This window comes from Macadamia integrifolia, unplaced genomic scaffold (assembly GCF_013358625.1).
Source record: "Macadamia integrifolia cultivar HAES 741 unplaced genomic scaffold, SCU_Mint_v3 scaffold852, whole genome shotgun sequence".
Lineage (NCBI taxonomy): Eukaryota > Viridiplantae > Streptophyta > Magnoliopsida > Proteales > Proteaceae > Macadamia > Macadamia integrifolia.
Window position 1 is genome coordinate 353,748 of NW_024870557.1, and position 25,517 is coordinate 379,264.

At 43.0% G+C, this 25,517-nt stretch overlaps 1 protein-coding gene across 3 annotated transcripts in view; it reads left to right on the top strand.

Moving 5' to 3' along the window:
* The first annotated feature begins 352 nt into the window (after nt 1-352).
* Nucleotides 353-25,517, top strand: part of LOC122070196 — a 33,996-nt gene continuing 8,831 nt past the window's right edge. The window contains exons 1-7 of one of the 3 annotated variants that reach the window (XM_042634321.1): nt 353-624; nt 13,889-13,972; nt 20,048-20,238; nt 20,327-20,387; nt 20,550-20,598; nt 23,666-23,720; nt 23,803-23,890. In XM_042634321.1, the coding sequence (XP_042490255.1) occupies nt 357-624; nt 13,889-13,972; nt 20,048-20,238; nt 20,327-20,387; nt 20,550-20,598; nt 23,666-23,720; nt 23,803-23,890 (796 nt within the window). In that variant the 5' untranslated portion in view covers nt 353-356. The remainder of the gene's footprint in view (nt 625-13,888; nt 13,973-20,047; nt 20,239-20,326; nt 20,388-20,549; nt 20,599-23,665; nt 23,721-23,802; nt 23,891-25,517) is intronic. The other 2 variants (XM_042634322.1, XM_042634323.1) reach the window with 2 other exon arrangements.

Sequence of the window (25,517 nt, forward strand, 5' to 3'; positions counted from 1 at the left end):
CCAAGTGCAAAGAAAAATTCTTAACCCAAGGAAAAAAGTACAAAAAGTGTACTTTTTTCTTTTCTTTTCTTTTCTTCTCTTGGCTACCAAACACACCCTATAAGTTATGAATGTAAAATTCATTATGGTTTAAGCCCAATAATAAACCGATCTACACCGATATTAATCCGATATTGAAAAATCAAAATCAAATTGAACTGAAACCGAAACCGACCGAAAACTGAAATTCCTTAACGGATTGGTTTTGGTCTCCTTCATTCTTAGACCAAAACCGATTCAACCCGACCGAACCGAACCGAACCGAACCGTCCCGTCCAATTTACACCCCAGTTCTTGTAAACATTTCGATTATGCCCATGTCCATGTCCAGGTGGGGAATAGAAACAGTGGAGCGAGAAATGGAAGCACTTTCTACCAAAGAAACAAAAGAAATGGAAGCACTTTCTTCGCCGTTTTCTCCAGGAGTCTCACCAATCGAACTATCAGATTGTATCGAAGAACTTTTAAGATTCACTCTGTCGTCTTATGTCAATGAAACCCTAGAATTCGATCTTGGTTTGTCGAAGGAATACTGCACTGATCTCCTTAAAGATGATAACGCTGACTTAAATTCTGATGGATCAGGTGAGATCTTCGATCTTGATTCTTCACTTCAACTTTTCAAGAAACAGAAGAAGAAATTAAACTGAAATTATTCTGAAGTATTGTAGATTTTCATTAGGCACAAATTTTTGGTCGCAATTTAATTGGGATGAAACTCAAGTTGGATTTCATCAGTGGGCGTCGCTTTGGTTCTGCGTTGAAGTGATTAATGCATTTTTTCAAGTCTGTTAGTTCACTTAATATTTTGTGAGACCTTATTCCAATTTATTCAGCTTACTTGTACTTGGGGAGTATTGCTTTAATTTCTTGTGTGGTTATTACTATTACAGCAACTCGATAATTTTCTTCAATTTGGTAGTAGCAGAGTTAGTGATTACGTTCTTTCATAGATAAATTGTGCTAAACATGCTTTCTGGCAAGGGGCGTGTGCAGGGTTTTAGGAGTCGGTATCATATTGGCCGATTCGTATTGGTGTCGGCTATGGATTGGCAGACACCTGGCTGATACTGGCTCGATGATACGGTATGGTCAGAGGTTAAAATGGTCAAATTCCATGTTGGTTTTGGTATCTTTGAGGGCAAAACTGTCCGATATATCCGATATGGATTGATATGTATGGAAATCGGTTTTCGGAACTGGCCTGGCTGATACCCGATTTGATAACGTGAACTAAAACTATGGGCCTGTGTTCATTCTGTCCAGTTCCATATGCCGTTTATAAGGATTCAAAATTTTCGATTGAAATGAGATTTTTTCCTTGATTGAATTAATGACAAAAAGCCTTTTACTTTGTTATATAATCATGACCCTTTTTCTGATCATGATATACATTTTCTTACCTTACCAAAAAAAGAAAAAAAATATGCATTATCTTGGAGGTGGTATATTGTAGCTCTAGAGACTACATGTCAAGGGGTTACAAGTTCCATCTTCTTACTATGTATTGCCCCAAATCCAAATGATCAGATTTTGATATGTGATTGAATATTTTGGCAGTTTTTGTTATGGAGCTCAATGGCTCCAATTATATGGAAACTAAAAGTAATGAGCTAATGTTCTTAATTCTAATGGTTATCTGATCTAATTAGACATTAAAATTATATTTTAGTGCCTGGTGTGGAAAAGGGTTCTCCCCCGATTGGGAATGCTTTGAACTCACCCTATTTCTGCTAAACTGAGCACACACTGTGTAAAGTCAAGAAGCATCTCTGTGTAATGATGTGAATATACTCTTTTTTTTTTTTGGATAAGGTGAAAATGTGTCATTTTTCTGTGACTGTTCCTTCTTCATAAAGAACACAGTATGCCCTAGCCCCAGTCACCACTAAGTGCCAATAGATTTATACGTGTTTGCTTTACTCTCACTTTGTATGCATGTGTCTCACATATAGGTGGTATAGTAAATCTGAACTAAATAGGGCAGAACATAAGAAAGAAAGAGAGAAGAGAGAAGAGAGAAGAGAAGTGATCAACCATAGGCAGGCAGCCCCTTATCGATTTGATATATAAAGATAATATCTCAGTATGAAAATTATACTCCTTAACAGAGCCATGATTTAGTGTTTCTTATTACTCGTCCAGTACATCTCATTAGCACTCCCCATCAAGCTGGAGCATAGACCCATGCTCAACTTTGATGTAGATCAAAGCATCAAGAAGAAGAAGATTCAAATGAATTTAGAAGGGGCAAAAAAAAATAAAAAATCACTGTTCACGAGTTATTGTTCATTTGAACAGTGCCTGTGAACACTATTCGTGTGACACTATTCACGTGAAAAATGATGGGGGACCCATATGGATTGTTTGAGCTAGGTTCTTCTAGAAGGAGTTTCTTGGATTTGTATTCTTGGTTCAAGTTCCCTTTTTGATGTTTCCTTTTGTTGTTATTAGTTGTTTGCCTTTGCTTAAAGACAAGTTATTTGTTTCTACTTTAGGAGTTTCCTGATTGGTTAGTTTCCTTTGTATGTGTTTTTCTTAGTGGCCAAGTATTTAATTTTAGTTTTAGGAAAGTTAGTTGTTTAGAAGTTTTCTTTTTGTTTTACTTCTTGACCAAGGAAGAAAACTTTCCTATTTATGTTACCTTCTAAATTTTGGACCAGGGCTTCTCCTATAAAATCCAATTGAATGTAAGGTTTAAACACTTGATTTAACAAAGTTTTGCCGCTTGTTTGCAAGTATGTAGCCTGAGGAAGGTTCAGTTCAACATCTGAGATAGCTGTCAGTGAGAAGCCCAAGGCTGGGATAGCCTACCCCCTCCCATAACTATCCATCGAACTCCATTGTTCTCCCTTTTATTTTCTGCTATTCCTGAGAAGTATTACTGTTGTTCAAATCCTACTGACACTGCCTGAATATCCCTGGCAGTTGCTGATCGGAAGGCCCCTATTCCTCCCATTGATCCCTACAGCTGTTAGAATCTGTTCGGCTTTTTGTTTCCTTTTTTAAAGCGTTCCTATGTTATGTTTTTTATAAAACCATTCTATTTGACTCAAATCCTAGTTGAATTCTACTATTCATATGCTAAATAAATATTAAAAGTTCATACTTCAGACCAATGCAAGATATTCATCAAGAAAACAAATCAATAAAGTGAAGTCATCAATCATCATAATATAAATACATAATTATAAAATAAAATTATAAATATAAAGAAAAGAAGACTTAAAATATGAAAGTATTTTGAGAGAAGAAGGGAGAAGATAGAAGTCCATTCACTGGTTGAATTGAGAGAAACATGCAGGAACAGAAATACCAAGTAAGGGACAGAAATAGAAGGTAATGGCAGAATTCAGAATTCATGTAACTTCATAAAAATTGGCATGCAGGAACAGAAATACAAAGTAAGGGACAGAAATAGAAGGTAATGACAGAATTCAGAATTCATGTAACTTCATAAAAATTGGCCTTAGTAGTTAGTTCCTTAAGACCTCCATGTCCATTTGTAAAAAAGGAAGAAGAAAGAAGGGAGAAGAAAGAAGAAAAGAAAAGAAAAAAAAAACAGGTAGAGCACTGAGCTCTCACCGTAGGATGAAGAAGGATGAAGAGAAAAAAAAAGAAGGGAGAGCTCGCCGTAGGATGAAGAAGAAGAAGGGAAAAAAAAAACAGTTAGAGCTCTAAGCTCTCACCGTATGATGAAGAAGAATGAAGAAGAAAGAAGGGAGAAGAAAGAAGAAGAAGAAGAAAAAAAACCAGCTCTCACTAGTCACCGTAGCATAAAGAATGAAGAAGAAAGAAGGTGAGAAAAAAAAAGAAAAATACAACATACCTGGAGAGGGGGGTACGAAGCTTCGCCGGAGGCTGTCGTAGTAAGAATCGAAGGAGGAAGGCTTGCCGTCGGCTAGTAAACCCTTGCATTTGTGAATGTGAAAATGTGAAATCGTGTTTTTCTTTTGTTTAACTTTTAGACTTTAATTTTAATAGCCTTGATCCCATACATCTCAAGTGTATTCTCCTCGTACACTTGCTAATCACGAAATAATATTTAGAATCTATGTAAATCAGTTTTAAAAATCAAGTTATTTTTAAAATGAACATAAGGTGGCCGCCTTTGACATAAGGCGTCATTAGGCGCATAAACTGACGCCTTATAGTGCCTTATTGGTTAAGGCGGTCGCCTTATGAACTACAACTAAAGCGGCCTACTGCCTTACCCTCTTGGAAACGCCTTAGCGCCTAGGCGTCGCCTTAATAACTATGAATCCAATGGACGAAGGAGGGAGGGAAGGACATGAGAGTCAACACATTGGAGATGAAATCCCAAGGAATTGCAGGGGAGGAGGTACAGATTTGAGACCAAGCCGAGGCAGAGGAGAAGATCCCAGAGGAGGGGAGCTAACTGCACTTATCCTCTCTACTTCTGTGGCCAGGGGGGAGAGGAGGGAGGGTGGTCTAGAGATCAAGAAGAGGAGGCTGAGAAGAGGGGGGGACCAACCCAAGGGGGAAAGAATAGAGGAGACAAGAGCGTTGGCAGGAAGACCAGAGGAATATATGATTCTGGGAGATATCAAGTGGGAGAGGATGCTAGCAGGGTGTAAAGGGTCTTTCCAAAGAGAAGTGGACACCATTGTCGATGGAGAAGGAGATGACAAAAAGGGCTACTGGTCTATGATCAAGGATCTATCGACAGATCCAGGAGGCATCAAGAATGTGAGTGGCAGTCCAGAGTGAGTTGTGCTTGAGGAACCCAGTATGGATCCAATCAACCCAGATGCTTTTGTGCTTGGACACAATTTTTCAGATGAGCTCGAGGACCCCGACAGAGTTGGCGTCCTTGATTCTCCTGATTCTAAGCCCTCCCTCAGATTTGCGAAGGCAGACCTTCTTCCAACAGAGAGGACGAAGGAATTTGGAGGAGTCAAAACCTTTCCAGAGGAAGAGCACAGGAGACTTTAAAAAGACTTAATCACAGACAGGAAGGATAAAGGTGCCAGACCAATAGAGGTACATAGACTGGAGCACCGATCTGATGAGAATGAGACGATCAGCGAAGGAGAGGAGCTTTCCTTTCCAAAGCTGAAGCCTCTTCCTCAGCTCATCAAGCAAGGGGATACAATGGTGAGAAGACAGCCTAAAGGAAATGAGGGGGAGGCCCAGGTATTTAATAGGCAGGTATCCTAGAGGGATACCAGAGATTCCGAGGAGGATATTTTGGACAACGGGCTGGACGCCAGAGAGAAACATGTTGGATTTAAGGAGGTTGATGCTGAGACCCGATAGAGATTCAAATGAATGGGGGGAATCCATGATAGTGGAGATGGAGTGGGCATCTGCTTTGGAGAAGATCATGATGTCATCAACAAATGCCAAATGGGAGAGGAGAAGGGATTTACATTTGGGGATGGGAGAAATGAGATGAAGGTCCGTTGCAGATTGAATGGAGTTGGAAAGAACCTCACGGTATAAGGAGAAGAGGAGGGGGGAGAGGGGACATCCCTGACGTATACCACGACCAGAGGGAAAGTGTCCAGCAGTACTACCATTCACGAGGACAGAGAAATGAGGGGGGGGGAATGTAAGGGCGAATCTTGTGGATGAAAGAGGGAGGGAAGGATATTGGAGATGAAATCCCAAGGAACTGCAGGGGAGGTGGTACAGATGTGAGACCAAGCCGAGGCCGAGGAAAAGATCCCAGAGGAGGGGAGCCAACTGCACTTGTCCTCTTTACCTTTGTGGCCAGGGGGGACAGGAGGGAGGGTGGTCTAGAGATCAAGAAGAGGAGGCTGAGAAGAGGGAGGGACCAACCCGAGGGGGAAAGAATAAAGGAGACAAGAACGTTGGCAGGAAGACCAGAGGAATATATGATTCTTGGAGATATCAAGTGGGAGAGGATGCCAGTAGGGTGCCAAGGGTCTTTCCAAAGAGAAGTGGACAGACCATGCCGATGGAGAAGGAGATGACAGAAAGGGCTATGGGTCTATGATCAAGGATCTTGCACCAGATCTAAGAGGCATCAGGAATGTGAGTGGCAATCCAGAGCGGGTTATGCTTGAGGAACCCAGCATGGGTCCAATCAACCTAGATGCTTTTGTGGTTGGACACAATTTTCCAGTTGAGTTTGAGGACCTCGACAGAGTTGGCATCCTTTATTCTCCTGATTCTAGGCCCTCACTCAGATTTGGGAAGGCAGACTTTCTGGCTGATAGGACAATGGAATTTGGAGGAGTCAGAACCTTTCCAAAGGAAGGAGCATAGGAGACTTTCAAAAGCCTTAATCACAAAGACAGGATGGATAAAGATGCCAGACCAATAGAGGTACATGGACTGGAGCACTGATCTTATGAGAGTGAGATGACCAACGAAGGGGAGGAGCCTGCCTTTCCAAAGCTGAAGCCTCTTCCTCAGCTGATCAAGCAAGGGGTTACAATGGCTAGAAGACAGCTTGGAGGAAATGAGGGGGAGGCCCAATTATTTAACAGTCAGGTAGACTAAAGTGATATCAGAGATTCCGCGGAGGATATTTTGGACATCGGGCCAGACGCTAAAGAGAAACATGTTGGATTTAAGGAGGTTGATGTTGACGCCCAAAACAGATTCAGAGGAATGGAGGGAATCCATGATAATGGAGATGGAGAGGCCATCTACCTTGGAGAAGATCATGATGTCATCGGTAAATGCCAAATGGGAGAGGAGAAGGGATTTACATTTAAGGATGGGAGAATTGAGATGAAGGTCCGTTGCGGATTAAATGGAGTGGGAAAGAACCTCAAGGGATAAGGAGAAGTGAAGGGGGAGAGGGGACATCCCTGACGGATACCACGACCAGAGGGAAAGTATCCAGCCGGACTACCATTCACGAGGACAGAGAAATGAGGGGTGGAAATGCAAGTGCGAATCCAATAGACGAAGGAGGGAGGGAAGGACATGAGAGTCAACACATTGGAGATGAAATCCCAAGGAACCGCAGGGGAGGTGGTATAGATATGAGACCAAGCCGAGGCAGAGGAAAAGATCCTAAAGTAGGGGAGCCAATTGCACTTGTCCTCTCTAGCTCTGTGGCTAGGGGGGGAGAGGAGGGAGGGTGGTTTAGAGATCAAAAAGAGGAGGCTGAGAAGAGGGGGGGACCAACCCGAGGGGGAAACAAAAGAGGAGACGAGAGCGTTGGTAGGAAGACTAGAGGAATATATGATTCTGGGAGATATCAAGTGGGAGAGGATGCCAGTAGGGTGCAAAGGGTCTTTCCAAAGAGAAGTGGACAAACCATTGCCGATGGAGAAGGAGATGATAGAAAGGGCTACGGGTCTATGATCAAGGATCTATTGATAGATCTAGGAGGCATCAGGAATGTGAGTTGCAGTCCAGAGCGAGTTGTGCTTGAGGAACCCAGTATGGATCCAATCAACCTAGATGCTTTTGTGCTTAGACACAAATTTTCAGACGAGCTTGAGGATCCCGACAGAGTTGACGTCCTTGATTCTCCTGATTCTAAGCCCTCCCTCAGATTTGGGAAGGTAGACCTCCTTCCAGCTAAGAGGACGAAGGAATTTGGAGTCAGAACCTTTCTAGAGGAAGGAGCACAGGAGATTTTCAAAAGACTTAATCACAGAGGCAGGAAGGATAAAGTTGCCAGACCAATAGAGGTAAATGGACTGGAGCACCGATTTGATGAGAGTGAGATGACCAGCGAAGGAGAGGAGCTTGCCTTTCCAAAGCCGAAGCCTCTTCCTCAGCTGATCAAACAAGGGGGAACAATGGTGACAAGACAACCTGGAGGAAATGAGGGGGAGGCCTAGGTATTTAACAGGCAGGTAGCCTAGAGGGATACCAAAGATTTCGAGGAGTATATTTTGGACATCGAGTGGGACGCCAGAGAGAAACATGTTGGATTTGAGGTGGTTGATGCTGAGACCCGAAAGAGATTCAAAGGAATGGAGGGAATCCATGATAGTGGAGATGGAGAGGGCATCTGCCTTGGAGAAGATCATGATGTCATCGAAAAATGCCAAATGGGAGAGAAGGGATTTACATTTAGGGATGGGAGAAATGGGATGAAGGTCCGTGCAAATTGAATGGAGCAGGAAAGAACCTCAAGGGATAAGGAGAAGAGGAGGGGGGAGAGGGGACATCCCTGACGGATGCTACGATCAGAGGGAAAGTGTCCAGCCGGACTACCGTTCACGAGGACAGAGAAATGAGGGGTGGAAATGCAAGTGCGAATCCAATGGGTGAAGGAGGGAGGGAAGGACATGAGTCAACACATTTGAGATGAAATCCCAACTGATCGTGTCAAAAGCTTTATGAATGTCAATCTTGAGGAGGGTAGTAGGGGAGTGTGACTTGCGATCGAAACCACAGACAATTTCATGACAAAGGATGATATTGTCAGAGATGCTCCTTTCAGTAATGAAAGGGGATTGATTGGAACTAACAAGAGAGTCAATGACTTTTTGAATCCTGTTGGCTAGGATTTTGGCAGTGAACTTGAAGATGAGATTACACAGGGAAATGGATCTGAAGTCACTTATGCACTCCGCTCCCTCCTTTTTTGGGATTAGGCAAAGAAAAGTGTGATTGGTCCCACCAATTTGAAGAAACTGCGCACCACATGAATGAAGAAACCCATGCTAAAGCCATCGGGACATAGGGCTTTATTGGCCTTGTAGGAAAGAATGGCCGTAAGGATTTCCTCATCATTGGGCATGGATTGGAGGAGCGGAAAGAGCTCAGTGGAGATAAACTTATTGATGAGATTAAGGGGGATTGGGGGGGTGGGAGGGGAGGACTAAAGAGTCTGAAAATGAGAGACCGCTTTAGCCTTGATGAGATCAGGGGAGAGGAGCTCAACCCTAGAGGAGGAGGTAAGTTTAGGGATGGCATTGATGTTGTTCCTAGATTTGAGGGAACGATGGAAGTAAGTAGAATTGGAGTCTCCCAGCTCAAGCCATTTGATGTGGGTTTTTTGGATGAGGAAAGATTCCTCTTGGCCCAAAGCCAGGGATAACTCAGAGGCAGTAACTTTTTCCTCAGCCAGGGTAGGATTAAGGATATCCTGCTGGAGTCTAGCTTGGATCGAGAGAAGAGTGTCTCGACAGGAAGCAACCCGAGAGATGTTCCCGAAAGTTGAGGAATTCCAAAGCTTAAGGGAACCTTTCACATTCTTGAGCTTTTTGGCAAAAGCCAAGAGGGGGAAAGAGAGCAAGGGGTGGGCATATTCCAAGCATTCTGGACAAGAGGGAAGAAGTCCCGATGGGAGACCCACATATTAGAGAATTTGAAAGGTTTAGGGCCAAAGGAGCAAAAGGGATTGTGATCAGAGATACCGGGAAGACCAAAGGTAGCATGCGAAGATGGAAAAGAATCTAGCCAGGCTTCATTGACAAGGGCTCGGTTGAGCTTGCATGCCACCCTAAAATTTCCTGATCCCCAGTTATGCCAAGTAAATTTGGCACCTGACCAATGGAGATCAATGAGATTTAGATCTTTAATGCAATCGTTGAAAGAGTTAATTGACGAGGAATCAATGGGGTTTCCTCCATGCTTTTCGTGGCTATAACGAGTGACATTGAAGTCTCCCACAATGCCCCAGGGATTGGATCCAGAGATGGGGGCAAAGGAAAGCAGGTCAGCCTAGAGGGGAAGCCTAAGGGGGGCCCGGTTGAAGGCATAGATGATTGAGATAAAGCAAATGAAGGGGCCAGAGTGATGAGAGATAGACAAGTGAATGGCCTGGGAAGAGGAGGAGAGAGTGGAGATGGATAGAAAGGAGGGATCCTAAAGGATCCAAATCCTCCCATTGGGGCTGTGGAGATAATTGGAAACAAAGGACCAAGAGGGATCTATCGAGGAGGCGATCCGGGAGGCATTGGCTTCCAAAACATGAGTTTCCAGAAGGCAGCAGAGGTTGGATTTAGAGGAGCGAATGAGAGATCTAATATCCACTTGTTTGGTTGAGGAATTGGGACCTTGGACATTCCATACAGTCCAAGGGATCATGAGGAATTGAGGGTGGAGGGCATCGAACGTTTGGTGGAGCAACGGGGGGTCTTGGGAATGGGGGACTCGGGGGGGAGTTCGATGGCTATAGCCAATGATAGGGGAGACAGTTGGGGAGGAAGAAGGTCTGGTTTTGGTGGAAGGTTTTTTACTTGTTTTCTTTTTGGTGGTTTTGGTGGATGAAGGGTTGTTAATGGTCGGTGGGGTGGTAATGGTGGTGGGGTTTAACAAAGGAGAAGGAGGCATAAAATGTAGAGTGCCAGCTGAAGGGTTTTCTTTTGGTTGGTTTTGTAGTGAATTGCACATGTCCAGGGAGGCATCAGTGCTATTTATGGTAGTAGCACCCAGGTGACTTGGCTGCAGAGGTTGCCGAGGAGAGTCCTGAACAAGGGGAGCTGCGATGGGGCCTTCAATGGTGCTCTGGGCAGAGTTTCAGTTATGATTTGGGCCTGAGTAGCAGGGCAGTAGAGATACTTGGAGACAGAGGTCTTCAGAGGCTGCCGGAGATGATGTGGTAGGGAGGAGGGGAGTGGACCTTGGGGAGCAGGGCAAGGTCGACGGAATAATGCTGTGAGCTTCGGAAGTCACTGGTGAAGCTGGAGTTGGCTCCAGGGCTGCAATTCAAATGTAAATCATTTTCCAGGGGCAACTGAGAAGAGGCGGAGATGTGGCCTTCCAAGGCCAGAGGCGAGAGGCATCCGATGGTGCATGGAATGGCGCAGGCGGAGGCGTGGCCTTCTAAGGCCGATGGAGAGACGTCCGAGGTAAGGAGGTGAGCAATCGGGCATGGCGATGAAGTCGTGGCAGGAACCGAGGTTGACGGCAAGATGGGAAGCCCAGAGGGACTGACGGAAGCATTGTTGATCGTCGACGTCAGTCAAGGGTGGTGGCCAGGGAGATTTAAATGAGGGGAAACATAACCGGGCGAAGAGGATAGGCTAGTCGGGTTGGGCGTGACCTACAACGAGTTAAGGATATGGGAACCAGTGGGTGGGTCGGCCAAAGAGATATTTTGATGGGTAGGATGGGTAGTGTTTAAATGGTTGGGTGAGGAGATGGGTGGGTTAGGTTAGTTGGAAGGGTGGGTCGGGTTGTAGAGATTACCTAGGTATAAGGGGTGATCTATCGGGTATTTAGAGAATTGATTAAGCAGGTGAACAGCTAAAAATTGGTTCAGAGGGATAAAAGGGGGTTTAGGGATTGACCGGTTTGATTTGGTGGCAAGGGAAGGATTCCTAGATGAGAAGTGGACCATTTCAAGGATGGACCAATTAGTCTCAAAACCATAAGAAGGTTGTCCAGAAGAGGGAAAAGGGTTAGAGTTCAAGGTCAGCGAGGCCAGGGTATCGGTGGCTAAAGCAGGGAGAGGAAGAAGAGGAGGGAGATTGTGCCTAGGATTGTCAGTCAAGAGATTAGGAGGTTGGTGAGTAGTTCCATTAGAATCTGACATGTTGAAAATCGACAAAGGTTTGGACCATAGGCAAAGGCGGTAGTGTTGGACCAATGGTTAATGGGAGCAAATGTTCTATTGGGAGGGGGGCCCAGAACCAGGGACAGAGGTCAGCGGCAAGGTCTTCTGGGGGCCTTATCCATTTGATTTTCTTAGAGATCTTCACCGAGAAGGTGGATTGCTGGGGTCGGTCAGAACTGAGATCGAGATTCATAGAGTGGGTTGTTCATCATCAAGAGCGTGGTCACTCGAGGGTTCTTGTTCAAAGGCTAAACTAGGACATCCTGAGAGGCAATGTTCCAGGTCCCTGTTTTGTGACCGAAGCACTTACAGATTGTGCAAGAAGGGGGCCGCCAATCATATTGGACTTCCTGGGTGAAGGAATAATCTTACCCTTCAAAAATTGTTATTGAAGATAGGAGTATACGTTCAACTTCCACCTCTATACAGATTCTTGCAAACGACAGTCTGTCCATGGTCTTGGTACGTTTGTTGGAGTACAACAGTTTTTCGATTCGGGATCCAACCAAGCTAAGGCCTTTCACACACTAATAATGAAGAGGCAGATTGGGAAAAGTCACCCAGAGGAATAGAGGTGGGTTCTGTCTTAGAGAACGACGTGCGAGCGTCTCATCACCTGAGAAATATCGGTTTCTTTCCAACATGCCGAGGTCTACCATCAACAACGAAGGCTTTATCGGTTTCAGAGTCTAACTTGAATATGAAAGTCCTATTATCGAGCATAAAGGTGGATATAGCATAGACTGGCTTCCATTGCTTCTCCAGGGAAGATTTTACATTGATGAACGGTGGTCTGCTTCCTAGAAACGAGCCAACCACACAACATTTCCACTTTTGAATCTCGAAAATATCTAATAGTCCCGGCGGACAAAGGCCAACAGGGGAAGAATTATAGGTTATAGGAGGGTGGAAACAGAGTATCTAGCAGAGGAAGGAGGGGTGGAAGAGGAGGAGGAGGCGGGGGGGGAAGAGGGGTGGCCATCGGATGGAGGAGGGAGGTTAATGGTGAGGGTTGAGGGGGTTCCGGTGGCAAAGGCCACCGAAGGGGAAGGAGACATTGTGTTACACCCGTGCCCTGACTCGGTCTAATTTGAACTGTGTGATTGGTCTCGGACTAGAGATCAGAAGCACGGTTAGGTTTTGGCTCGCGGCCGCCAATTGCCCAAGGGGGAGAGATGACCCCAAGTGTTCGTGCATCGCGTGCTAGTCTAACTAGAGGGAGTTCGTACCTCCTGATCACAGACGATAAGTAACTTGACTCATCACACAAATCCCGGCACGTACCGAAGTTGCTGAAGGACCATGAGCATGGCCGAGGGCAACCACCCGTGTAAGACCAGCTGTTGTACAGCAAACAGTTAAGACAGATCACCGAAAATATGCCACCGGAAGCACTGGGCTTGGATCTGGTGGGTTGTTTTCGGTGAGCCTAACAGGCTGTTGTCAAGGTTCCGATGTCCGTGGGTCCCGTCACTCGCATCGTATATAGTCTCGGATGATCCCAAATCATCCTTCACACTTTCCCCGTGACGTAAGCACCTTTCGGACCTAAGTGGTCGGGTTCTCGGGCTTCGAAAGTTGTATTAACCCGATCGGTCCGAATACAGTACAACCAAATGGACCTAAGGTCCAACTTAACACATAAGAAGGAAATGAGGATTTCATTTCCTCATTTCCTTTGTGCCCAACATAGGTGAGGAGAGAAAGAGGAGAGGAAGGAAGAAGAAGGGGAAGAAGGAGGAGGTCTTAGCTTGGTGCCGGCTGCCGCCTAGTTGCCGGAATCATTATCGGAGGTAAGTACACTCACTTCCACCATTCTCTCTCTTCATTTTGACTTAGGCTATAGGTTTGGATGGAATCTTAGTGTACAAACCATGTTGAGGTCGGGGAATGCGTATTCTACCCTCCTGGTGTTGTTGCCGAGCTCAAACCAAACCCGATGAGCTTCGGCAACAAGTAATGCCAAATGACCAACAAGGGTTTCGATCGTTCGATCGATGTATCTCCCAAATGGCTCAGTGGAACCGGGATTTTATTGGCTTAGAATGATGTTAGGAACATTCCCTACAAAGTCCACAGAACAAATCCCAGCGATCGGGCCCAAGCCGAAAAGCCCCAATTCGGGTGGATAGTTCTGTACTGTTATAGGAAACAAGCCACCGGAAACACTGGGCCTGCTTCCGGTGGGTTGTTTCTGGTGAACCACAGAGCTCAATGAGCGCTATCACCACCACCGGAAACAACACTGGTATTTTCGGACGGTGTTTCCGGTGACATTACTGTCACTGGGAAACCTTGTCTGTACCCTATGGGGGTGACCCAAGTGGGTCCCTCCCGATCTTTTCGACACATACTGATGTACGATTACCCTTGTGTTTAGGACAGTGACGCGCACGAGCCCCAAGAGCAAAACTGAGTGGATTGATCGGTGGCCTTATCTGAACCCTAACACAACCAGAGATCAACAAGGTGAGGGATGGTTGCTTTATTTTTGGATTGTTTTATTATTATAGAATTGCTCACATGTGTAGGGTTATACATGATTATTAAATGTTCAAATGATGATGTTCTATCACATGTTTCATTTTATGATTATGATATGAATTGTTATGGAGATGTATGGCGGGATCTAGTGTAGCCGAGGTGGTACCGGTACCGTGATTGCCGTGTGTTTGGTTGTATGTGTGAGATGGAATCCGACGTGGCCGAGGTGGTACCGGTACCATGATTGCCGTATGCTTGTTGCATTCATGCATTGATTTTGTGCATTAGAGTTAGTTGTAGTCACGGATTACACTGTGGCCGATGTGTTACCGGTATCATGTGCTTCGAGACTACATTTGGAAATAGATGCACTTCGTGGCCGACGATTGGTACCATGGTTGCGTAGTCCATACTCAACTGTGATATGCATGCTAGATTAGATAAACGGCCTCGGGTTTCACTTTGTGGCCGATGTGTTATTTGTGTTGTGTGCCCGGGATTGTATTTGGAGATGGATTACACTTTGTGGCCGATGTGTTACCGGTATCGTGTAATTTATACTAACTGTATCATTATGAAGGCATGTAGTATGTATGTGGTTAGGTATCATTCCCTATGCTACGAACCCTTGCCAACAGGGGGTAAGGTGTTAGATAACCCATTGTGGTATGTTCGATGTGCCTTTCCGGAATGCCACAGCTGCAGTATGATGTGATTGTAGCCGGAGGCGGGAACTTGTCAGGCGTGGCTGATGATTAGTACTGGTGCTATGACAGCCAGGAGGGGGTTATCAGGGGTTTGCTGGGTGACCTATGGACGCATATGGGGACCGGTAGGCTTCCATTCATGGCTAGGGTTTGTATCTCTGCGTAGTCGATGGCGGTTCCGAGATGAGGGATACAGCCTAATGTACCATAGTAGCATTTACCAGACTTAGTTGTATTGTTAGGGGGATAATAACATAAATGAATTACATCACGAGCATCATGGACTATGTGTTTAATTTTCGCTATCATGCATCATGCATTATTATTACGACTGTTGCTTGGATGTGCTTGACCTCACCCCTCACTGAGCAAGTTGGAAAGCTCACCCCACGTATACACACTTTTTTTTAGATGATGTAGGTACTGTGGTGCCGATGGCGTATGTCCTAGTATCTTCTGGGTCAGAGTATAGTGTGAGCGACTGGTGGATCCCAGAAGCGACGAAGCATGATCAGGACTATGCTTGCGACCACTGTGCTTACGCCGCACTGTGAGATTTTACATCATGATTTGATACTTTTGGTATAAACTGTGGATTTTATATTTTGGAATTTATGTTATAAGTCATGGATGAATGTAACAGAATAACTCAGTTATGGATAATATTTTATCACTAGATAATTTCCCCATTTTATTATGATTCTGCTACTATACTCTGATTCCGCTGCTTTTGGTTGGTCTGTGATGTGAGATTGTGAAATGTTAAGGTACTGCTATCAGAAATCCTAGTAGGTCTGTAAGACAGGTATGTGTCTTCCTCACACCACCGGTATTCCTAATGGTAAGTTGGGTCTACTGGAAGTGGGGTGTGACACATTGCAGGTCACGTCATCAGAGGGGAAGGGTTATCAAAGGGGAAGATGAAAAACTTCTCAGATATGGTTTTGTTGAATTTGTAGTTCTCATACTTTAGAAGCCTAGCAAATAGTATATTATACAGAATAAGGAAGACTCCAGTGGTCCATTTGAAATAATTAGACCAAAATGAAATTGACGACAGTAACTTATCATTTAAGCACGCAAAAAGAGGACCTTAGCTCTTTGATGAAGGATCTCATAGCCGTATGCTTTGCAGGGGGATTAAGGCCCCTGGAATTCCAAATGAAACCTTGGGACATTAGGCAAGGTTAGGCAAGGCTGGGAGAGAGCAGCGATTGCTCTGCAGTGGAGGAGTCGAGAGTACCAGGGGCAAGACGTGATCGACTTCTCCTCTGGTAGGATCGAGGAGCAGGGGTAGGGGAGTGGTAGGACTGCCGATGGTTGGATTTGGACTTGGCTGAAGATGGCTTAATGGATTTGGAGTTATGCAAAGCCACGGAATTGGGAGGTTTAACAGGTTTGGCGGAACAGGAGGACCCATCGGGTAGAGAAGAAGGTGCCTTTCGGGTCAAAAGAGGGTCTATAGGGAGATCTGAAGCAGATGGGTTTAAAGCAACAGGGTCTGCTAGCAAGGGCTGGGCTTGGTCAGGGCAAGGATTAAAGTATCGGTATCGGTTGCCGTATCGGTCGGCTAAAATTAAGATACGTATCGGAGGGTATCATATCGTATCGGAGATGCGCTAAAGATACACACATAAATGGATAGGAAACACTTTTGCATGAAAAATTTGTTAAGAAAAGCTATTGATAACATGTATTATGCATAAATACTAAATTAAGGGTATCGCACTAAGAATTCAAGGTTTGTAGTTATCCTATAAATGTAAAATCATTGTTCTCAACCATGATTTCCACTTTAGTTAGAGAGAAATATGGCTGGCAGTAACTTTGGAACAAAAACCCCTCAAAAAATCGTGTTTTTTTGAAAAATGACCCAACTTGGCCATTATATGACTGTAGCGCACCGTATCGGTATGTATCGACCGATACATGCTGATGCACACCGATACGTACCAATACATATCGAAACGTACATTTCACTCAATTTTATTTTTTCCATAGAGTATCAATACGTATCGGTGCGTATCGGTGAGTATCAGTGATGTATCGGTGCGTATCGTAGGATACGTATCGATACGAAAGGGTTTTAAAAATTCCATGTATCGTATCGGTGTGTATCGTATTACCGTGTCGGCCCTTATCGATACGATACACACTGATACTTAAAACCTTTGGTCAGGGTAGATAAGGCTGTGGGCCAAGAGGGAGGAGTTGTAAGTGGGCTTAATGGGCTCAGATGAAATGGTATTGACCAGGGACAAAGGTTCAGAGGACAAGGAAATGGGCTTGATGGGCTCACCCTGTACCGAAGACGTGGGAGATGCGTTGACAAGGGCATGTGGGACAGGAGGTGCCATAACAAGGGTATTAGTTCGAGGGGAGAGGAACCTCTTAGACAAGAGAGGGTCTACTCCAGAGACTTCAGCAGAGGAGTCTAAGAAAGCAGATGACGCCTCAGTCGAAATGTCACCATCGGAGTCCGAGGAGGTCTCCTCGTTTGCAGAGCTGGGGGAGTCCGACGAGGCATCGTCAGAGAAGGAAGAGTCGTCAGCATCTGCCGTACCATCCGAAGCATGGTTGCTGATGGGGGGAGCCTGGACGTCTCCGTCAACAATATTGACAGGATGCGATGGGACTTCGAGGTTGCAGACATCTTCTCCAACACGGAAAACCTGTTTTGCCCAGCAGGTAAGGGACTTCAAGTTTGGAGGACCTGAGGATCTCCGGTAGCCCAGTGGCCAAATTTATGGTGGTGGAACGAGTGGCTCCTATGGGTTCTTCCTCTTCCTCTTGCCAGCTGACAGAGGGGAGGGAGGAGGCCAGGCTCTGGCTCCGTCATTTGCGAGTGGTCTCTCTGATGGATGGGGCCGATTGCGTCAGCATGCATGGCGGGAGGCTTGAGAGGGCAAGATGTCATGGCATGACCAAAATCTTGGCAGCTGAGGCATTGCGGAGGCTTCCAGTTATAGAGGACGGCCTGTTGGAAAGAGAAATCATCTCCATCTTGAATGGAAATGGAAGAAGGGAGGGCATCAGCAGCCGCTATTTCAATGCAGATTCTTGCATAAGTGAGACGGTCCTGCCGCTTGGTGCGAGTATTAGAACAGAGGGGGGTACCCAACATAGACCTGATCGCACTTAATCCCTTAGAGCACCAGAAGTGCATAGGCAGCCCAGGTAGGGAAACCCAGAGGGGAATAGTGGAGAAATCGACAAGATTCAGAAGTAATAGCTGATGCTAGGGGCGAAAGAAAGATTGGGGCTCTTCCAATGAGCCAGGGACCTCCCTCTAGACATCTCAAGTGATTTTGTTCCTCAGAGAAGTGAAATAAGAAGAACGAGAAATGTATCAACAGTTCCAGAGGGGCGCCGTAGCTTCACAATGTGGAAAGGGGGGCATTTGCCTAGGAAGTGCCCAACCAGGGAATTACTCCATTGGGAGGCCTCAGAATCTAGCAAGCCTTTGGGGCAGACGGCAACACAGGAGTCTCCAAGAATGATCAGGGGGACATAATGGAGGTGAAGGCTCTCAGCAGGGGGAGAGGTCGAGCTGTTGAAATGAGAATTCCAAGGGATGCCCAAAGGGGGAGGGGGGAAGAGGTTGGAGAAGGAGAAGAAGCAAAGGGGAAGAGGGCAGGGGAAGGCAGAGGGCGAGGATCCTCACCCGCAGGGGAAGCAATGCCAGCTCAGGCGAGGAATCCTACAGTATACCCTCAGAAAAGAGGAAGAAGATGGAACACATCTGCATCTTACTTGTGTAGGATTGGTTAGATCCTTGGTGTATTTTGTTAGTGGGAAGAATTTACTTTGTGTTGTTGATTCAATAGTTTCTACTCTCACCTAATTTGCTTCTTACCTCTCGAAGTAACTAAGGTACCACCTACAAAGGTATAATACCCACTACTAGACCTATCATCAACTGAAATATCCCAGTCAGCATCTGAATATCCAACAACATTTAAGATGATTATTTCATCTGTGATCAAACCTTTTCCTAGAGCACCCTTCAGATTAAATAATACATGAAAAACAGTCTCACTATGGAACCTCATCTGGTGCCTCCATCAACTTACTAAAAACACTTGCTGCAAAGGAAATATTAGGAAATCAGCTTCCTGACAAAATTCATATACCTCAATTTATCAACAAATTCTGCTCTACTGTCATTGCCAAGTTTAGCATTAGCATCCATAGGCGTATCAGCCGGCTTAGCTCCCGACATTCCCGATTAATTTTATACCCTTACTGGGAGGAGGATAAGATAGAATATGAAGGTATCCCCTTGAACCAATATAAGCCGTCACGTCTTGTTCACACAGTAAAAAATTTGAAGCATTCAACTTAATAGATTAAATTTGAAATTGTATTTATATCTCTAGATAGTTCCCTATCACTATTATTAGCAATTCTACTGCTACAACACCAAGCTTTAACGTGCAGAAAATCAACCAATGTACTCACCAGTCAAGAGAAAGTACAGAAATCACAATGCCGATAATTGTCACACTCAGCTTCATTTTTACTCATAGATAAAGAACCACAACAGCCGGTGTTCTTCGAGATCACCAACAGTTGCACAAATCACAGCATTACATGAAAAATGAGCACCAATTGATCCAGGAACAGTACCGATCAGTCCCTTCTATTGTTGATTTGATTTAGAAGGGAATATTATACACCCCGCTAACAAAGCCTGCAACCATTAGGCTGCAGCACACACAACTAAGGGAGGAGAGAGAAAAGACTTTATTCCTGATTCAGCAGAGGGAATAAGGAATCGGTTGTGAGGAATCTGAATTAAGAGAAAGGACGATGCCCTAGATCAGTGCTCTAATACCATGTGGTAAATCTGAAAACTGAATAGGGCAGAAAATAAGCAAGAAAGAAAAGAGGGAAGAAAAAAAGGGAGTAGTAATTGACCATAGGGAGGCAGCCGCTCATTGACTTGATATTGGCCCGCCCCTATTTTTAGTCATTGATTCACTACTGAAGCAAAGAAAAGGCTGGATCAGGAAAAGTGGTGGTGACTATGAGCCTTCTGCCCCACGCATCTGACCAGTTCACGTGGAGACAATACTTTCAAGCGCCTTTAAAGGTTGTTGCCACTTCGTTGGTATTGGTCAAGTGTTGTATAGAGCCCCACTGGTTCCTGCCCATGAATCCTCTGGTGGATGACATATCTTATAATCTCAATATGACAATTATAGCCTACTTAACACAGCTATGATTCATTCTATCTCCTAACATGATCTGTTCATTTCAGTAACATATGGCGGAACAGGATTAATGTAGCCGGCTCCAAATAGTTAGAAAGAAACTTAGTTTCTTGTTGCTGTTGTTGTTTATGTTGCAGATACTGCTGGATATGTCTCGCTTTATCCCTTGTACAAGTCTCTAGCATCTGCTCTATGCCAGTTTCTAACTTCTGGATCCTTTCAGAGAACATGCTGTGGATTAATTTTCCAGGAAGATAAGTCCATAAAAAATCAGAAAATAGATGAGTGGAATAAACTAATTTTGGATAAGTTTTCTGAATTAATAAATGTAAGCTTGTGCTTCTGATAGTATCTCTCATTAATTCAATGATAAGGTTGTCTTATATAGCATTAATTATGTAACTGCCATTTTTCAGATGTTAAAGCCTGTTGAATTTGAACTTCATGTCCAGGAGCCATTCTTTTCTCAGCTAAGAGGTAAAATTAATCCATGATTGTCTATTCAAATGTTCAAATGTTGTTTCTATACTCCATTTCTTTTCTTAATGTGAGAACTTATGTGCTTTCTTTTATTTATTTATTTATTTTAATATAATCAAGTGGAGTGCTTAAATGACTCACATCTGAAATTATCTACAGCTGGCCAAAAAACAATTGAAGGGAGGTGTGCTGCTGGTGACTACAATCGGTAAGAGGCGATGATGTGATTGTTTAAAAGGGAAATCAAGATCAAAATCATGGTCAAAATCATGCTTGAAACCAAAACTTGAAACCTTGGTATTGCCATAAATGTATATTATATTATGTAATTGTTTAAAAAGGAAATCAAGATCAATAATAAAATGTTACATGATCAGATAGGATTATTATATTTGAATTTGATATCGATTCAACGTCAAAAAATAATTTTTGGGAAAACTGATATATCTTCAACTTTGAATCTTGCACAGTTATTCCAACAATGTAGCAAATCGGCATTTTTGATGTGTTCCACTATTGTCCGACAACTTCCACACTTTTATGGGAGTGATTTGGCCAAAATACAAAAACCCAAGTATACCCAACCCTTTCTGTCAAAACCTTCAAGGTGAATGAAATTTTTTTTGATTTCATTTCAACGTCTGTTGAAACCAAAATATTTCGCGAAATATGGCGAAATGTGCTTAGGATAAAGCTATGTGATATTTCTTTATTTTCTTTTTTCTTCTATACTATACTCACAGCAAAGCAATCTACATCATACATTATTTTTGTCATTATCGATTGCTAGTTTGACAACCAGGGGAGGGGAAAAAGGAAAAGAAAGTGACTGCCCTATAAAGGGCACTTACAACTCATCATCTTGTGTCTGCTTGAATGCTTTTTGTTTGGAATTTCTATTTAGCAGATAAACTTTTCTTTCCTCGTACCTTCAGAGATATGCTTCAGATAAACCCACCCGGGGGGGTTGGTGGTAGTTACAGTTCTTTTATTTAACAGGGGATACAAAAGCCATGGTTTAAAATATCTCCGATATGATAAGATACCTCCGATACGTGATGCAGATTCTTCACCAAACTAGGCTTGTTTTATTAGGAATAAGCCCAGGGTTGGGTTCCATACATGTTCGGCATTTGATTCCATGTGTTTTGAGTGTAATAGGACACTTTTACAGGCCTAAAAGAGGGGCTTTAAGGTTGCATACGGGATTACTAGTTTGTTTCCTTTTTTATTAGTTTCTTTTTTAGTTGTGTTTAATTTAAATTATATTTATTTTCTAGGGAGTTTCTTTTTTAGTTGTGTTTAATTTAAATTATATTTATTTTCTAAGGAGTCAAGTTATTAGTTAAGTCAAATCATTAGTAGTTAGTTTCTAATTTCAGTTTTTAATAAGTATTGTATTAGGAGACTAAATTAAGGTTTCCTTTTAAGGAACCTTCTATTTTGTAATTCCCTCCCCCATCATTATAAATAAAGAAGAAGAGCTCCTAAAGCTGCAACTGCTATGTCTCTGCTGAGAAGTGTCTTGTGTATGATCAAGGCCGATGGGACTAGTGTTTGATCTGGTCGACCCTCTGTGGTGAGAAGTACGAGTGGTTCCTTCTATCCACTGTTCTCTTTATTATCTTGTTCTCCAATCATCTCAGGTACAGATCTGTTCTTTTTAATTCTGTCAGAAATTTTCAGAATTTGGTACACCGACCCATCACTGTCCAGAATATCCAGCCATCTATCTGATGGCTCTCATATTCTGGTCGAGTGTCATATCTATTGGGAGGATGGTTCGATCCAAATTTTAGGTCAATCAGACCTGGGGTTTGATGGTTATGAGAAATCTCCCTATTCTGGTCGATTCCAGTTGAACCCAGTTTTCTGCCCAGAAGTGTGAATCGGTTGTTCTGAATGATAATTATTATCTTGGGCCTTGTTCTCCATTGATTCAGTCTCATTCATTGGTGAGTCAGGGTCTTAATCTCTGAGTGTCATTCAGTAACAGAACTCCTTAATTTCTGAGGTTGTTTGGCTTGGTCTTTGTTTATTTATTTCAGTTTTGTTATTAATCTGTTGTTGAGTTATTTGGTGATTGAATGGGTGTTCTTTGAGAGTGTCCTGCTGTTTTTGGAACTAGGTCGACTTATTGATTCTAATTCTACATTAATACGTATCTTAATAGCTTACGTTTATGGTGGTAGGAAGGTTCGTAAAATTAGTTGATAGTTTTGTTTTTGTAGTGCTAGCGGGTTCTTCAAGGTGTATTCTGAATGTCTTAGTCAATTAGATGGTTTGTCGTTTTAAAAAGTCAATTCTAAGTGGACTTCTTTGCTTGTATTATGGAGGGTTGGGTTAGTTTTCTATTGTTATTCATAAATATGTATTAAGTGTTTTCTTTAGTTTAAAATAGCAATTTATTAGAATACACAAGAGACCAAAATAAGCTTTGTTTTGCTGAATACTCTATTTATTTTTGTATTTGGAAAATTAAACGTAACAAGGGTTGGTCATGTTTTGTCATCATCACCAACTCCACTCCCTTGCTACATGACAAACATGGACTACCTGGGCAGCATATGTTAGTGACTCCATGCTATCTAAGAAGTCCAATTTCAGCCTGAAACAGGCATAGGAAGTGCCTTAACATTGAGTTTAAAGGGGCATAAAATTACAAGAATTTATTTTCACTGTAATGGAATCTAGTGGCATCGTCTGTAATTTTCTGTTCAATTTAAACTACCTTGTGAGGAATTTCCTGTACTATCACATGGACCCACCCTCTTTGCCACATGGCAAGTTGGTGTAGATGATATAGGTGTCATTAACCCTGTTACGTCGAATACCCCCGATTGATTTAGCTTTGTATCCTAGGCTCAACATAGCGTTGTTTTGCATTTGTTATACTGCTAATTGTTAATAGCATGGCTGCCTGGATGAAGCATCTGTGTATAAGCTTACAAGCATATGATATTTCTTCTAGCTAACAATATAACATGTTATTGCAGAGTTTAGATCTTGGGGGGGATTCTATCTTCTTGTAGTTCAAGTTATAACGCATCATTTCTTTATTTTCATGTTGAGATCTTTGTCAGAGATTCTGAGTCTTCCATTTATGTATTTTAACAAGAAGTGATTAAGCATTAGCAGTTGTGGTCTGTTCTGACAAAATGCAGAATTAGACTCTTCTAGTCACAGCTCCATAAGTTTTGCTTTTGGCTGGTAGTCACTTGTATACTCATGTTTAACCTCTTTCTTTCCCCCCCTCCTCTCTGTCTCCATCCCAGAATTGGATCAGGTACTATGCTTCTCTTCAACAAATGTTTGTTGCTTGAAGTTAAGGTGATAAATGCTATTTCAGGTGATTGATCATGCTTAGTTTAATTTCATTAATCTGTAGATTTCCTAACCTAACTATTAGCAGGATGTCAGACGGCATGATTCATTTTCTGAGATGTTGGAGTTAGAGTCCCTTCCAAAGGTTCTACCTGGTGTAAATTCAATCGAAGAAGGCAAGAACCAAGAGGCTCATCCTTTGTACTCCCTATCTTTCTTACTTAGTTTTCTTTTTGATCTATCATTATATGTAGATTTAAAATCAGAAAATTACTGCGGAATAAGTAATATAATCCCAAGTAATTAGACCAACTCAACAGATTTCAATTGGGAATATGGGGATGGGAACATGGGGCAGCAAGATATCAGATGGTGCATGTCCTTTCAATATTCAAACATTAGTAGGTACTATCCTAGACCTTAACTTTGCAGCCAATTGACTAAATCAGAAATATTTTTAATGCAAAGATTCAGAAGGAACAAAATAACAGCAATAAGACTTCAAACAGGGATTAATAAGCATGTAACTGAAACCATGGGTGGGGATAGGGATCATGCTGTTGTAACAGGCAGCAGGAAAAATAAGAGATAAGGGGAGGGAAGTTACCTTATTATCGAGAGAGGAGAGAGGGAGAGAGAACCACTCACGATTTTTTATTGGGGGTGTGATTGAGCTTCATGATGGAGAGGGAGAGGATCCCTTGAGCAGCATTGCTGTTTTTGTGTTTTCATTAACTAACTTCTGGCCTAACAAATCAATAAATACAAAGCAAAGAAATCCTTATCAAAATCTAATTAATTAGAAAGATAAATAAAGAGTCCTAATCTAATCCATCGTTTCAGGAAATAAAGAGTCCTAATCTGACCCATTGTTTTAGGAAATATCTAAATAAGTAAAATGAGCTAATTTACTTGCCAAAAAAGAAAAAGGAAACAATAAAGCTGGCAAATCTCGATTTAGTTTTCCTATGTCCACTTGTGTTGATTGCTCGAGTGCAGCCCATATGAAGCTGTCAAAATAGATACCAGAATCGATGTAGTCTTCAGATCCTTACGTGGCTCTCCAAGGTGGGCCCATGTGTAGCTGTAAAGGTAATTTCAGAATTGAGAAAACAAGTCACTGAATAGGAAAGTCAACACTAACGTGTGGGCCCCACGGTGATTCTTAACCATCCAACCAAATAGAACCTGAGCTGGGAAGGCTTCTACGACGCCTTCTTTGATAAAATTGATAACTTGGACTGTTGTCCCCATTATTCATCCACTTGTATTGTACTATTGTTTACTCTGATATTTGTGGATCTTTGTAACAATAACTAACAAACCATGCGTGATGCCTGATTTATTAAATGGTTTGTAATTTGATGTGTTTTAATTCCAAATGTTTATTTAAGTTAGTTTTACTGGAATTATGTGTTCTAGTACTAAAGATTGTGTGGAATAGCCTAGGATAGAGATTATATACAGCATAAACTACCATTTTGGGTGTGATTTTTTAAAATCTAATGGTTCTATCATGTTTAGAAGGCATAAAATAGGTCGTCTAACAAGTTTCAGGACCTAACTTGGCCATGTGTCCACCAAAACCCAACCTTGAAACTTGCTGGAAAAAAGTACCTGGTTTCGGCCACCATGCCTGAAACCGAAACCTCGAACCATGGTTCAGGGAATGAGGCAGAAATTCTTAGCAATCATTGGAATTGCTAGAAGAAGCAAACAGCAGCACAAAGCAGGAAACCCTACCCTTGGAAGCTCCAGGAGCACTCACTTGAGTTTACCTAGTCTCCAGATTCTCTACTCCCA